The sequence below is a fragment of the Ovis canadensis genome, chromosome 16 (genome assembly GCF_042477335.2).
Source record: "Ovis canadensis isolate MfBH-ARS-UI-01 breed Bighorn chromosome 16, ARS-UI_OviCan_v2, whole genome shotgun sequence".
NCBI lineage: Eukaryota > Metazoa > Chordata > Mammalia > Artiodactyla > Bovidae > Ovis > Ovis canadensis.
The window spans coordinates 81,191,342-81,205,479 of NC_091260.1; the positions used below are offsets into that span (position 1 = coordinate 81,191,342).

A 14,138-nucleotide genomic window follows, 5' to 3' on the forward strand; every position below is an offset into this window, starting at 1 on the left:
GGCTAGGTGTTGAAGACCACGGCAGTGTGTCCCATGGCCCAAAGATGCCTGGCACCTCTGTGCCCATCACCAGGGCAACCATGGGATATGACTTACCTCCTCCACAGGATACGGAGCACTCAGAGCGGATGGTCGCCCATGTATAGCTGGGCTGGGCTCCAGGCTTCTTCTCAACCCCCAACCTCGGCATGGAGTATTCCCAGGCAATGCCTGGGTTCCTTCCCTGAAACAGAAGCTACAAAATAAAAAAGGGAAAGAGAAAATGAGTTAAATTAGAACCAATATACAGTAGGTAGCTTGGGATTCCCTGGTGACTCAGTTGGTAAAGAATCTGCCTGCAATGTGGGAGACCTGGGTTCGACCCCTGGGCTAGGAAGATCCCCTGGAGGAGGGCATGGCAACCCACGCCAGTATTCTTGCCTGGAGAATCCCATGGACAGAGGAGCCTGCTGGGCTACAGTCCATGGGGTCACAGAGAGTCGGACATGACTGAGCAACTAAGCACAGCACAGAACCAACATATAGAAGGAAACCTGTTTTAAGCTCTTGAAACATTAGTCATGTCAATAAGATGATGACTGTAATATTAAACTAGACTCAAACACATCTATAAAAATGTATAGACATTTGATTCTTTTGCTGTATGCAGTATTCCCTGCCTAGTCTTTGCAACCTAACAAAGGCATGTGGTTCTTTCCCTGGGTGTTTCCTGGCAAGCCCCAGCCATCCTCCCCAGCTGAGCAAATCAGAAAGTGATACTTAAAAAGCACCTTCACAATTCCTGCTGCTGCTGCTGCTAAGTCGCTTCAGTCGTGTCCAACTCTGTGTGACCCCACAGACGGCAGCCCATCAGGCTCCCCCATCCCTGGGATTCTCCAGGCAAGAACATTGGAGCGGGTTGCCATTTCCTTCTCCAATGCATGAGAGGAAAAGTGAGAGTGAAGTCGCTCAGTCGTGTCCGACTCCTAGCCTAGTGAGTTCCAAACAACCAACAGTTGAGTGCGTCTCATCTCTGCAGGATGGAAGCTAACTCTGAGTCCTTTCTCTGGGGATGGGATGCAGAGATCTTCCGCCTACTGACATGTTCCGTGTGGGCGCAGGAGGAAAGACGCCCTCTCTGGCTGGGCACACCTGTGAACCACGCTTAGCATATGGAATCACACTTGGACTCTTCACTTCCTAGCTGGAAACCCGACCAGATGAACCAACTACGTTTTCCTCCTAAAAGTATTTGAACACTTGATCTCGATGACAGGCTTTTTTTCGGGTGGGTTGGGGGGCGGGGAACTTTGCCATTAGCCTGTTACTAGAAATTCCATCTCTGAAGCCTTCACTGCTTCTTAATGGGAAGGCCCAGTGGATAAAGTCACTGGACTTTCCCCGACTCCCTGGCACCACAGTCCCGTCCCCGACAACACAGCTCAAGTCTAGCTGGGCAGATGCCGTAGGGCAGGGATAAGCCCTGGACAGATGGCCCCACTGCAGGCCATAGATCTGCTCTCGCCCCCGACATCCTGAAACGGGAAATGGGCTCCCAGGAAGCCTCGATCACTTTCAACCCTGATCGACCTCTGTTTCTCTGTGAGTAATAAAGCTAAAAGGGGCTCCCCAGGTAAAGAACCTGCCTGCCAGCGCAGGAGATGCGGTTCAGTCCCTGGGTCGGGAAGATCCCCTGGAGGAGGAAATGGCAACCCACTCCAGTATTCTTGCCTGGGAAATCCCATGGACAGAGAGCCTGGTGGGCTGCAGTCCACGGGGTCCCACTGAGTCAGACAGGACTGAGCGAGCATGCGCAATAAAGCTAAAAGCCTCAGATGGTGGGAGAGAGACAACCAAGGCAGGAGCTCAGGGTGAGCGTGTCTGTAAAGTGGAGGCGGGAGCAGTCCCAGGTCGAGAGGGCAGACGGAGGTGGGACATGTGGAGATGAGGCATCTCTCAGGACGACGCAAGGATGGCGGGATGGAGCTGCCAGGCCCACGTTGCAGGTGGAGGGCACCTGGGGGGGGGTGTTCACAACTGCACGTACAGGTGCAGGCCGAGGGGGCAGCTTTTAACCAAGTTTTTCCTTTAAATGTGCACAGAAACGTAAAAACATATGAAATTAGTGTGTCCACTGCATGTTACCACCATCTGCCTGGCCCCAAGGGGACACATTACGTTGTTAGAAGTTGCTCAAGTGTATCTCATGGGCCTGTGCCATCTTGGACAGAACACAGAGGGGCTTGTGTGTGGGCCCCTGCCTGGCACTGGGCCCAGGTGGTGGGTTCTCACCTCACTCCTGTCTCCACCGGACTCAGGAGAATCCTGATCCCACCCGAAACACAGGCGCAGACAGAGACCCCCACCGCGGCCGCTTCTCACGGCCGCAGAGCTTACAGGAGAGATGTGGGCTTAGGTCACGATCCACTAATAAAGATGGAAAACCCAGGACTGCATGGGTGTGTCCTTATAAATCTCATCACGCGCCTAGAGAGAAAGACGAGCGGTCCACTGGCCCACTCAGTCTGTGCATTGATTAGTCTTGTTTCAGAGACATTAACTGCAAACACTTTTCTGGGGATGTGATATTTCACCAATATAGCCTTGAACCTACAGAAATGCCCCAAGACCCCCCGTCCAAGCCCTGAGAGCAGGAGGCTGGGGTTCACCTCCACAATCAGCGTTTCGTTGGTTGGCCCAGGAGAGGCTAAGCGCTCAGGCTCCTTGTAGGAACGGCTGTAGTCAAAGATGGTTCCTGAAAACTTGTACCGGCCAGGCCAGTCCACCGTCCAGTGTCCGTTCAGGTAGTACTTTTTTAGTGCATTTCGCACGGAAATGTAGGAGGTAGATACGTTTGTTTCATAGATGTGGATGCTCCGGGCTCCAGAGGGGATGGTGACCATCTGGTAATACTCTGCACAGAGGAAACGGGAGGGGAGAAGGTGGTGTTTCAGCAGCGCAGGGCCAACCCCAGGGCCCGTGGCTCTCCGTGACCAGCCCTTGGGGATCAGAGTTTGGAACCTGGAGGTCTAGTTTGGCCATCCAGTTCCATGAATCCTACAGAGGAGTTTTTTTTTTTTTTAATTGGAACAGAGCTATTGTAATGTTCATGGTTTCTAAGAACTGCTTTAATTGAAATAACCTAGCAACCACTTCTAATCAAAACAGGTTTGAGAAGCAAAGCAGGCCAGGAGTCACATAGGGCTCTCAGGACCCTGCCTATTGGCTGTTTTCTCTACACCCCCCTCCTTCCCACCGAGGGTCCCCTTCCGTCTCTGCTCGGCTGGTGGGCGGATCCCACGGGTGGACTCACGGTTGGCCCGGTGCTGCTTGGCGTAGAGGCCCTTGTGCGTCGTGCAGCTGGAGTTGTTGCCTTGGCACACGCCGCAGGCATCCTCCGTAGCGTCGGACCCCAGGATGTTGTCACACCCCACTCTCTGTGGGACCCACGAGGCCACGGGTCATTCATGAAAGACAAGACAACAGGAGCGAAGTCACAAACCTTTCCCCGGAGAGCTGGAAAGTTTCACTGACACGGGAGAGTTAACAAATATTTATTGGATACCCAGTATGTGCGCTGTGAGACTGTCAAGCTATGCTTCCGTCCAAAGGAGGCCTTCTCGTGGCAAGCACAGCCTGTCCTCCCTGGCACTGCTACACGGCCGTCCTGTCTGGAGCCCTGGGTTACACCTGTCGCATTGTCTTGTGGGAGACGTGGGTAAATTTCAGCCCGACGTGAAGAGCCAAGCACAAATGACAAGCATGTGGCCTCATGGGGGTCCACTGGAATTCACCTTGTGCTTTTGGATTGTCTTGTGTAGAGACAAAGAAGGAACGTAGACCACGGGACGATTATTCCCAAATTATAGCACATTTGGCTATGGTCTTAGAATTTTAGCAGCTCTTTATAAATTCTATGATGCTTGCTAGTCTTACATTTCCTAACAAAAGATATAGGCTACCTAGGTAAAAAAGAAAATCCATTCAGAAATGAAGTAACCAGGGTCCACAACCCCTTGTTTGAAATACCAGGACCAGATACATTGCACAACTCAGGGTTTTTGGACTGCAGGAAGGTAACTAACATATTATACATAAGATGTGGGGACATGGATGATGTTTGTAAAACTCACACACTGAGTGGGATAAACATAACTGAAGACAGTCTCATCAATTTAAGGCAGCTTTGCAAACAAATAAATTCAAGTTGCCTTATATTTTACAGTCATATAAACTTCCCATTTTGCGGCTCTTTGGACTTTAGAATTATAAATAAGGAATTGTGACACTGCATCACTAAGAATACATGAAAACAATGAGATATTTAACAAACTGACTGATAATCAGACATGGTGGGTGGAGAGCTGAGCATTTTGAAGCTGAAAGATCTGAACAGCGTGTGTGTGCGTGTGTGTGTGTGTGTGTGTGTGTGTGTGTGTGTGTGAATTGCTCAGTTGTGTCTGACTCTTTGCAACCCCATGGACTGTAGCCTGCCAGGCTCCTCTGTCCATGGGGTTCTCCAGGCAACCCACTGTAGTGGGTTGCCATTCCTGTCTCCCAGGGATCTTCCCCACCCAGGGATGGAACCCGGGTCTCCTGCACTGCAGGCGGATTCTTTACCGTCTGAGCCCCCAGGGAAGCCCTGTGTGTGCTGCTTTAGTCTAACCTCATAGTGCTGGTCCGACTTTACCACAGTCACGGTTTACACTTTTAGAGGAAATCAGATCTGGGACCAAGGTCTTCGGACTCCACTGAATATAGACATTGAGTCACTTCCCTGAAAAGCCCAGTATTTGTCATTGCACATAGCCCCCCCCCCCCGCCCTTTGTTTACTAATGTAACGAAATGCTCCCCACATCTCACTTCTGCGCATGGTGATAAGCTCAGAGCTTTGGGTCCACGCAGCAGCCCCTGTTTCCCAGCCCACGCCCAGAGTCCCTCTCCAGCAGGAGTGAGGCTGTGATCTCCCCGAGACCCCGCCAGAGCCATGCAGGGGCCCCTGGCTCTAAGCTGTGCCTGGCTTCCTTCACTCTGGTGCCACCGCCGGGTGGCTGCCATCTGATGCTTCACCTGCCGGTTCCCAGTTGCAGTGTCTTCCACTGAAATGTGAGGGTAAAGCCACCCAAGTCTTCCGGCAGCAAACGGCCCTTTGCGAGCACCTCCTCCTCCACTCACCGCCAGCGTCCCCCAGCTCCTGCTGCCTCCTCGTTCTCTGACCACCGGACCGTTCCTGCAGCCCGTGATTCCTGTACCACCGGGTCCCTCTCCCCGCTTTCCCCACGCCCCTCTTCCATCTCATCCTTTCAGATCTAGCCCCCCCCCCCCAGCAGCCCTGTGAGTTTCCTGGGTCCATATCTAAGAGGGAAGCAGCTTGTCCCTCCCGCGGATCTCTGCACACACCTCCACTTGCCAAACTGCCTCCTGCACTCATGGCTTTCTCTCCCTCTGGGCTGTGACAGGGAGGGAAAGGGTGTGGTTTTAGGTGTCTGGTCTCCCTAGCCCCTTACAGGATGCCTGGCACAAAGCGGACTGTTGGGAGATGTTTGTTGAATGAATGAATGATCATTATTACCTCACATATCCCATCTATACAAACATTACGGCTATCCTCCGAGCATGGAGTCCCATCTGTGACTTTATTTGACAAAGAAAAGAAGAAATCAAATCCTTCTGCGATACAGTAGAGTTTGCAGAAGTCCTGATCTTAAAAAGAAATACACACACAAACACAAATAAGAAAGATACTTAAGCTCTGATCACTTTTTGCTCTAAATGTTATAGACTATTTTTTTTTCTTTTTTTGCCCACAAAAACTCCCACACAATAATACATAGCAAAGACATTTTTAAAATTGCCTCTTTCGACTTCTTTTTTCCTTTCATTTTTAAATTACTTTTTAAAGCTTCACTATTAATTTTTACTCTACTGTGTCCTTTATTGATCCTCATTCTATACACAGTGGTTGGCACATAGCAGGCATTCAATAAACATTTGTTGACTTGAACTACACTACTGTTCAACTATTTTACTAGTATAATTAACTGATCTGTGTAGAAATGCAAAAAATCACTACCATTTTGCAACAATATACAAAATTCTTATAAATAAAGCACAATAAAATAATTGAAACGATCACAAAATTTCTTCATTAGCTACTACATTTACTAAAACACATAATATTTTTAAACTGATAAAGAGAATAACTTTTGGATGCAATCTCCAAAGAATATTGGTTTTTCTTAAAAATATAATGAATTGCCAAAAATATTGTCACATGAAGAATATAAATCTCATTATGGACTTAAGACTGGAAGATCAAGTTCACACCTCACTCGGTAATCCATTTCAAGGATTTATAATTTATATGGCTAATACGAACTTTTGTATAAATTTTTTTTCCTTTGTTCTCTTCTCAGTAAAGAAGGCAAGAGTTGAGAATAAATATTAAAGAAGGGAACAGTTGATAATAAATATTTTTCTGCCTTAGGAGTTTCCATTGGCCCAATGTTCATATACAAATATGTTCTTTACTGTGCAGGATAAGAGAACCGACTGAATAATGCTAAGAATCAAATTTAATATGTGTTTCCATGATCAATGAACGTATTTACTGAAGACTAGGAAAACCAGAAACAGCACACAGATTTTTTGACCCTGATCTCAACGTTCTTTCTCCTTTATTCTCCTGCTTCCTTGTTTCTCACTGGCTTAATTTTTGCTGAGTTTGGAAGTAATAACCCAACAAAAAAGCCTTTGTGTAAAACTGCTTCAATTTTCCTTTCAGAATTTACTGATTTCATAAACCTCTCACCATGATAACATTATATACACTGAGATAGTTAAAGTAAGTGCCAGGTGAGATAAGGCCCGACTTATGTATTCCCCAAGTATTTCCTGATAATATTCTCAATTTCGAAGAACACGATGATTAGGTGTTCTTTGAATTTATTCTCAAATTATACTACTTGAGCTACTGAGTTCAAGTTGTTATAATGATAAGAATAACGCATATTTCTCTCCATCTGGAGAGTAAAATCTTACATACAGTACAAATAAGCTTCTTGGTTTCTAAGTTATAGATCAAATTTTTCCAAATACAGTGTAGTATCTGATTTTCCAAAAGATATGGATATTTTTCTTTCATTTTTCAGCAATGCTAATCATTCAATGGGCGATACACTCATCGCCATATCACCATCAGCTACTGTGATTTGTAATTTTAAAAGAATTGATTCATTATCAATAAATCATGGACTTTGAGTGTTTCATCACCTCTTTAAGGATTCCACAGCACTTTGCACAGACTCACTATCTAGCTTGCCGTTTTTCTGAGCACACAGCTGGTCAGCTTTCAGTAAGATGCCTCGGGGCAGGTGGAACAGCCCTAACAACCAGAACAGAAGCTGTGACTGGCCTCACAGTGTCTGGTCTACCTGGACCCACTCTACAGACTCTGCAGTTCTTTAAAGGGTGAGGAAGCCGAGGCTGCTGCCAGAAAGCAGGATTTGAGATTTACCTTCCACGTGGGTGTACGGCTTCCACTTGTAGAACCATCCTCGGAACCGTTTGCCGTTGAACTCGGCGCACTGCTGGGCGCGAAAGTTGACGCTGTTGTGGGCACATGTGTGACTGTTGCAAAGCTTCAGAGTTCGCGTGGAGCCCACGCAAAACTTGCCTCCATGCGATGGTCTGAAATGTATAGTTCATGGTTAGCAACTTGCCTTGGAACAGCTACTCACCCCTCCCTTGAATTGGGCTTGTCAGGGAGAGGGAGCAGGTAATGTTAAGGTAGTTACTGTCACCAGTCAAGGAAAGTGCCCTTCTAAGAAGCCCCTTGCACTTGTTACATTCTTACAATATGGGTAGTGTTTTCCTTTTTTATTGGGTGTATCATTTGCAATATTGATACAACAGGTTAGAACTTGGAAAACGAGTGGCATGTATTTGCTCATCTCCCTGTAGGAGGCGGGTGGGCACCTCTGTTTTCTGAATTCTAAAAAGCAGAGCATGACTAAGGAAGGGCAGTGGTGAAAAGCAGAAATGAGCCTGAAATTCAACTGCTTCACTCTCCAGATGGCAGCTTCCTTGTGACAAGGCCAGGACATCAGATGGGGACAGAAGGAGCAGTCATCCTCCACTGGCTGCAAGGGACAGTAAACACCCCCCTTCACCCCTAGAATTCATGCAGACACCCCAGAAGGGGAGCATCCTGCCGAAGCAGGAGACCAGCTGGGTCTCATGCATTACAGACAGGACTGACATAAATCATCTTACTTAGTGTCAATGTAAGTTAAACAAATAAAGGTGCACGATGACAACTGAACACCCTTTCATTCCACTGCACTGCGGTCTGCTTCTAACACCCTTGTCTCCTACACAAGACACAATGAAGCCGCACACCGTGGAGGTCAATATATTTGATGAAAAACCAAGGCGTTGTTTCTCTCACTTGAAAAAATTGTTCTTACTGATTCTCCCTCATTTGTGTTCTCTGCACTTTTCTTATGACTTATTTCCGTATTTTAGGCAGAACCTTGGTATTTCATGTAAACGTGATTACAATCAAGTTCCTGAATATTGTTGTCGGTCTGTTACTTCGGGGCCTTCCCTGGTGGCTCAGTGGTAAAGAATCTGCCTGCTAATGCAGGAGAGTTGGGTTCAACTCCTGGGTTGGGAAGAGCCCCTTAAGAAGGAAATGGCAACCCACTCTGGTACTTTTCCCCGGGAAGTTCCATGGAGAGAGGAGCCTGGTAGGTCCATGGGGCCGCAAGGGGTTATACAGGACTGAGAAGCGGAGCATCCGTGCACTGTTACTTTTGTTGCGGTCAAACAGTTACCTTGAATCACATCACAGAGACATCACTATACAGTACATGCCTGAGTGAAAGGGCTTTCTGCCTTGGAATTCTTTCGCGGCAATACGGGAAGTACAGAGTTATTTTCCCCGAGCTTCCTTCCACACTCTGTTTGGGAAGTTTGTCACAGAGAGGTGGCTTGCTGGGGAGGAGGGCGGTCTGAGCGCTCACCTGGGGTTTGTGCAGAGCCTGTCCCTGTGTGACACCCCTCCTCCGCAGGTCCTAGAGCAAGGCGACCACGGAGACCAGTCTGACCAGTGACCGTGAGTGGGCTTGGGGCCTTCGTCCCCGTATTTCACACACTGCCCTCCGCGGCACCACTGAAGATTTAAACGAAAACAAGAACAGTGATCTGACTGTGGGTGGAGACTGGCTTCATCACTACCGCAATGCTCAGCCCCGGAAGCTTGGTAGTATAAGCAGACATCAGTCTCCCTGCCCTCAGGAGCCCATATGGAAATACATTAAAAATGCTTTTTTAAATTGAAGTGTAACTGCTCTACAATGTTGTGTTACTTTCTGCTGTACCACAATGTGAAGCAGCCACATGTATACATATGTCTCCTCCTTCCTGAGCCTCCTTCCCAGACCCTGCCCCCATCCCACCCCTCTGCTCAGCACGGAGCACCGCGCTGAGCTCCCTGGGTTACACAGCAGCTCCCACTAGCTGTCTATTTCACACACGGTAGTGTATACATGTCAATGCTACTTTCCTTTTTTTCTTTCCAAAGTTAGCCTTGTTTTGCAAATCCGCATGAAGGGAAGATACAGAGAAGACTAGTTTTCAGGCATCTGTCTGAGCTGCTGGAATCTCACACGTGCAGTCAGGTTTTGTTGCAGGAACACATAGTCCGATTGTTCACCTCTCAGGTGTGCGAACTCTAACCTTCCCTAGCAACAACACGCTCTTCATCTCTTGCCGTCAGAACAGATTGACTGTCGGACGGAAAAGTCCAGCTGGAGGGTCTGTGTGTCTCAACACCTTGTCATTTCCGTCCGGTGCTTCATGCTTTTGCTCCGAAGCACCTGGGCTGGGAGCCTGGAGGCTTTAAGTGATGCCTGTCAGAGGTCACACAGCCTTCCCAGGACATGAAACCACCCACACAGGGCTCCACTTGTCCCAGGGAGGCCGGGGATGCTATCAGCCCCCCCTTCCTCCAGAGAAGAGCCCATTGATGTTATTCTGCTAAAGTCCCCGTGGCTTCTTCACTTGCACCACGTGCAAAAGCTACACAAGATAGAGGGTTGCGTTCAGTGGCCTTGGTTTCCTCACTGATGGGCTCGTGCACTGGGTACAGTCGGCATTCTGATGGCAAACACGGTGTAGGAGACTAGAAAATAATAGTTTTAGGAAGGCAAAAACAATCTACCAATACTGATATGGTCGCTGAAAACAGCCTATGATTCCTTCTAGTACCTGGTGTCTACTGGATACATTCGACCTGAGATGCAGAAAGCGCTGGGTTTTTAAAGTCACTTGGATAATTCCTCTGTCAAGTCATGGTTAAGCCAATACCTTGACTTAAAGCCTAAATGGGACTTGTTTAGGTTAAATTATTTCATTTTTCTTGGGATGCTTATAAATTACTTTAATAAAATTTGGTCTAGTTTTATTTTAAAATGACATAAAGGGTTTACATGACATAAGGATTTGTTTTTAAAATGACATAAAGAATCAGAGATCAAATTGCCAACATCCATTGGATCATAGATAAAGCAAGAGAATTCCAGAAAGACATCTACTTCTGCTTAATTGACTATGCTAAAGCCTTTGACTGTGTGGATCACAACAAACTGTGGACAGTTCTTCAAGAGATGGGAATACCAGACCACCTTACCTGCCTCCTGAGAATGCTGTATGCAGGTCAAGAAGCAACAGTTAGAAACAGACATGGAACTACAGACTGGTTCCAAATTGGGAAAGGAGTTCATCAAGGCTGTGAATTGTCACCCTGCTTATTTAACTTATATGCAGTGTACATCATGTGAAATGCCAGGCTGGATGAAGCACAAACTTGAATTAAGATGGCTGGGAGAAATATCAATAACTTCAGATATGCAGATAACACCACCCTTATGGCAGAAAATGAAGAACTAAAGAACCTCTTGATGAAGGTGAAAGAGGAGAGTGAAAAAGCTGGCTTAAAACTCAACATTCAAAAAATGAAGATCATGGCATCCAGTCCCATCACTTCATGCCAAATAGATGGGGAAACAATGGAGACAGTAACAGACTCTATTTTCTTGGGCTCCAAAATCACTGCAGATGGTGACTGCAGCTATGAAATTAAAAGACGCTTACTCCTTGGAAGAAAAGCTATGACAAACCTAGACAATGTATTAAAAAGCAGAGACGTTAGTTTTCCAACCAAGGTCCATAGAATCAAAACTATGATTTTTCCAGTAGTCAGATATGGATGTGAGTGTTGGACCATAAAGAAGGCTGAGCATTGAAGAATTGATGCTTTTGAACTGTGGTGTTAGAGAAGACTCTTGAGAGTTCCTTGGACTGCAAGGAGATCAAATCAGTCCTGAAGGAGATCAGTCCTGAATAGTCACTGGAAGACTGATGCTGAAGCTGAATCTCCAATCCTTTGGCCACATGATGCGATGAGCCAACTCATTAGAAAAGACCCTCATTAGAAAAGACTGAAGGCAGGAGGGGAAGGGACAACAGAGGATGAGATGGTTGGACAGCATCACTAACTGAATGAACATGAGTTTAAGCAAGCTCCAGGAGATGGTGAAGGGCAGGGAAGCCTGGTGTGCTGCAGTCCAGGGGTCACAAAGAGTCGGACATGACTGAGCAACTGAACAACAACAAAGGGTTTATGTAATGTTTTTCTGAGACTTGGAATTTATTCTTTTATTTTTTGACATAAGCAAACAATGTAGCTTAATCGCTCCTTTTTTTCATAAATGACCCCATGTTATCTTTTTCCATTCTCTTTTCTTCACTTAACTCTATATTCTGTAGTCCATTCCGCAGAAGAAGGTAGACACATCCCTCACTTCTTTGTTGCAGCAACAAAACATTCCAGTAAGTGTATTTCCAATCCGTGTCCTTCTGATGAACACTTGCATCATTTCCAGTCTTTTGCTTTGATAATCATTGCTTCAATAATTGCACTGCAAAAAACCAGCTTTTTTTTTTTTTTTTGCTGTTTTTGTCAGAGTGTCCTTTTGTAAAATTGAAGTGCCGTTGATTCACAATGCTCTGCTAGTTTCAGGTGTATGGCAAGGTGATTCAGTTAGACTTACACAAATATGCATTTTTTCCGATTCTTTTCCCTTGTAGGTTATGATACAACATGTAGTTTCCCGTGCTGTAAAGTAGGTCCTCGCTGCCTACTTGCTGTACAGTGATGCGCCTCTGTTGCGCCCACGCTCCTACTGTATTCCCCTTTGGTTACCGTACGTTCTTTCCTCTCTCTGTGAGTCTGTTTCTGTTTCGTGTATAAATTCATTTGCGTCCTTTTTTAGACTCCACAAATAGGTGGTATCATGTGATATTTGTCTTTCTCTGCCTGGCTGACTTCACTTAGTATGATAATGTCTAGGTCCATCCATGTTGCTGCAAATGCCACTGTTTCACTCCTTTTGCGGCTGAGTAATATCCCATTGCATACACGCACCACGTCTTCTTTATCCATTCATCTGTCGATGGACACTCGGTTGCTCTCATGTCTTGGCTACTGTAAATAGTGCTGTTATGAACACACGGGTGCATGTATCTTTTCCAATTATCATTCTCTCTGGATATACGACCAAGATTATCCTTAAGGGACTCTCCTTAAAAATTAATTTTAAAAAGCTATTTTTTGTGAATTTGAGGAGAAGCCACTACATCTTCTCCCAAGAAAGCTGCATGTAGACACACAAATATAAACACGCACACGTACAATTTTGAGCATAATTTCTCACAGGTTGCAGACCCGTGCAGCTGGTGAGTGAGGTGCTCAGCGTAAGATCCTTATGTTAAGCAGACACACAAAATGTCCAAAGAAGCACTGGTTATATTTCTAAGAACCATCCCATTTGGTCACAGTTTTATGTTTTGTCGATGACTTGAAAGGAGGCTTTCTCTTGGGCAGTGTGAGGTCACCGTGAAGCACACATCCTGTTGTGATGCTGACCACAGAATCCACAGTCACTCTGAAACCCAGTACAGACAGGGAAGCAGCATAATGAGCCATGAAAACTGATGCCATGGAGGGGAGAACGAGCCCCACATATCGGCTCAGCTAGGTGCGTGGCCTGGGCACTGACTCGGGGGCCCTGAGCCTGCCCGTCCTCCTCTGAGCATCAGGCATGATGGAAACCACCAGACTGAGTTGTTCCAGGACCCAAGGTAATGAGCCAGACCCTGTACCAAACGTAATCGCAAAGTGAGAGCTGGTTAACTTTTACATCAGGGATCACTGATGAACCAGAATCTGCTCTGGCGTGCACCCAGGCTGTGGACCTCACCCCCTTGCTACGGATTTCTCGTGGCGCAAGCACAGGGAACCCAGTGTCTTTTTCCTGGAAGAGTTCTTGGGTCTATAGTGGGGGCTACCGTAGGTTTACCCTCTGGATGCTTGTGGGGATTCAATGTATATAACGCTCTAAGGACAGCTCTTGTCACTAAAAGATGTACTGGCCACTGGTCAGGTGTGCCTGCTTGCATGTCCACCCAGAGCCTCACTGTTGTAGCGGGTGGAGGGGAACAGGCTCCCACTCAGGAGAGAGATGTACAGAAGCTGAAGAGCTACTGTCAGTTATCTCGAACATACCCACTGCTCTGGAATACCCCAGAGTACGGGGACTCTGACCTTCGGTAACGCTCACTGCTCAGTCAGTACACCTCACGGACACCTGTGGGCCAGTGATGCACAAGGACACACAACTAACATCAGAGAAGCTTTTACAGGTGCCTCTGATGCTTGTCCCATCCTGGCCACTGGGCACCCACGAGATTCTAGGCAGAACACTTAATGCCGCGCAATTTGTAAGGGTCTATACTGGCTTAATATGTGCTAATTCTTTTCAATTTGAAGGAAAGAGCTCTATTTGGAAACATAATGAAAAAAATACCAGTGAAAATCAGCAACAGAGGATGAGATGGTTGGATGCCATCACTGACTCAATGGACATCAGTTTAAGCAAACTCCAGGAGATAGTGAAGGATAGGGGAGGCTGGTGCGTACTGCAGTCCCTGGGGTCCCAAAGAGTCAGACACAACTTAGAAACTGAACAACAATTGTGCTTTCAAGGTAAACAGAATGTAATGATAATATACTGGTGGCACCAGAGTTATTACA

General features: G+C 46.7%; 1 protein-coding gene across 1 annotated transcript in view; it reads right to left on the reverse strand.

The window, feature by feature from the left end:
* Positions 1-14,138, reverse strand: part of ADAMTS16 (ADAM metallopeptidase with thrombospondin type 1 motif 16) — a 182,078-nt gene that overhangs the window by 72,781 nt on the left and 95,159 nt on the right. Inside the window, exons 12-17 of the mRNA XM_069556383.1 lie at positions 9,007-9,155; positions 7,497-7,669; positions 5,553-5,683; positions 3,293-3,416; positions 2,649-2,893; positions 97-235 (exon numbers count right to left, since the gene is read on the reverse strand). Coding sequence (XP_069412484.1) covers positions 97-235; positions 2,649-2,893; positions 3,293-3,416; positions 5,553-5,683; positions 7,497-7,669; positions 9,007-9,155 — 961 coding nt within the window. The remainder of the gene's footprint in view (positions 1-96; positions 236-2,648; positions 2,894-3,292; positions 3,417-5,552; positions 5,684-7,496; positions 7,670-9,006; positions 9,156-14,138) is intronic.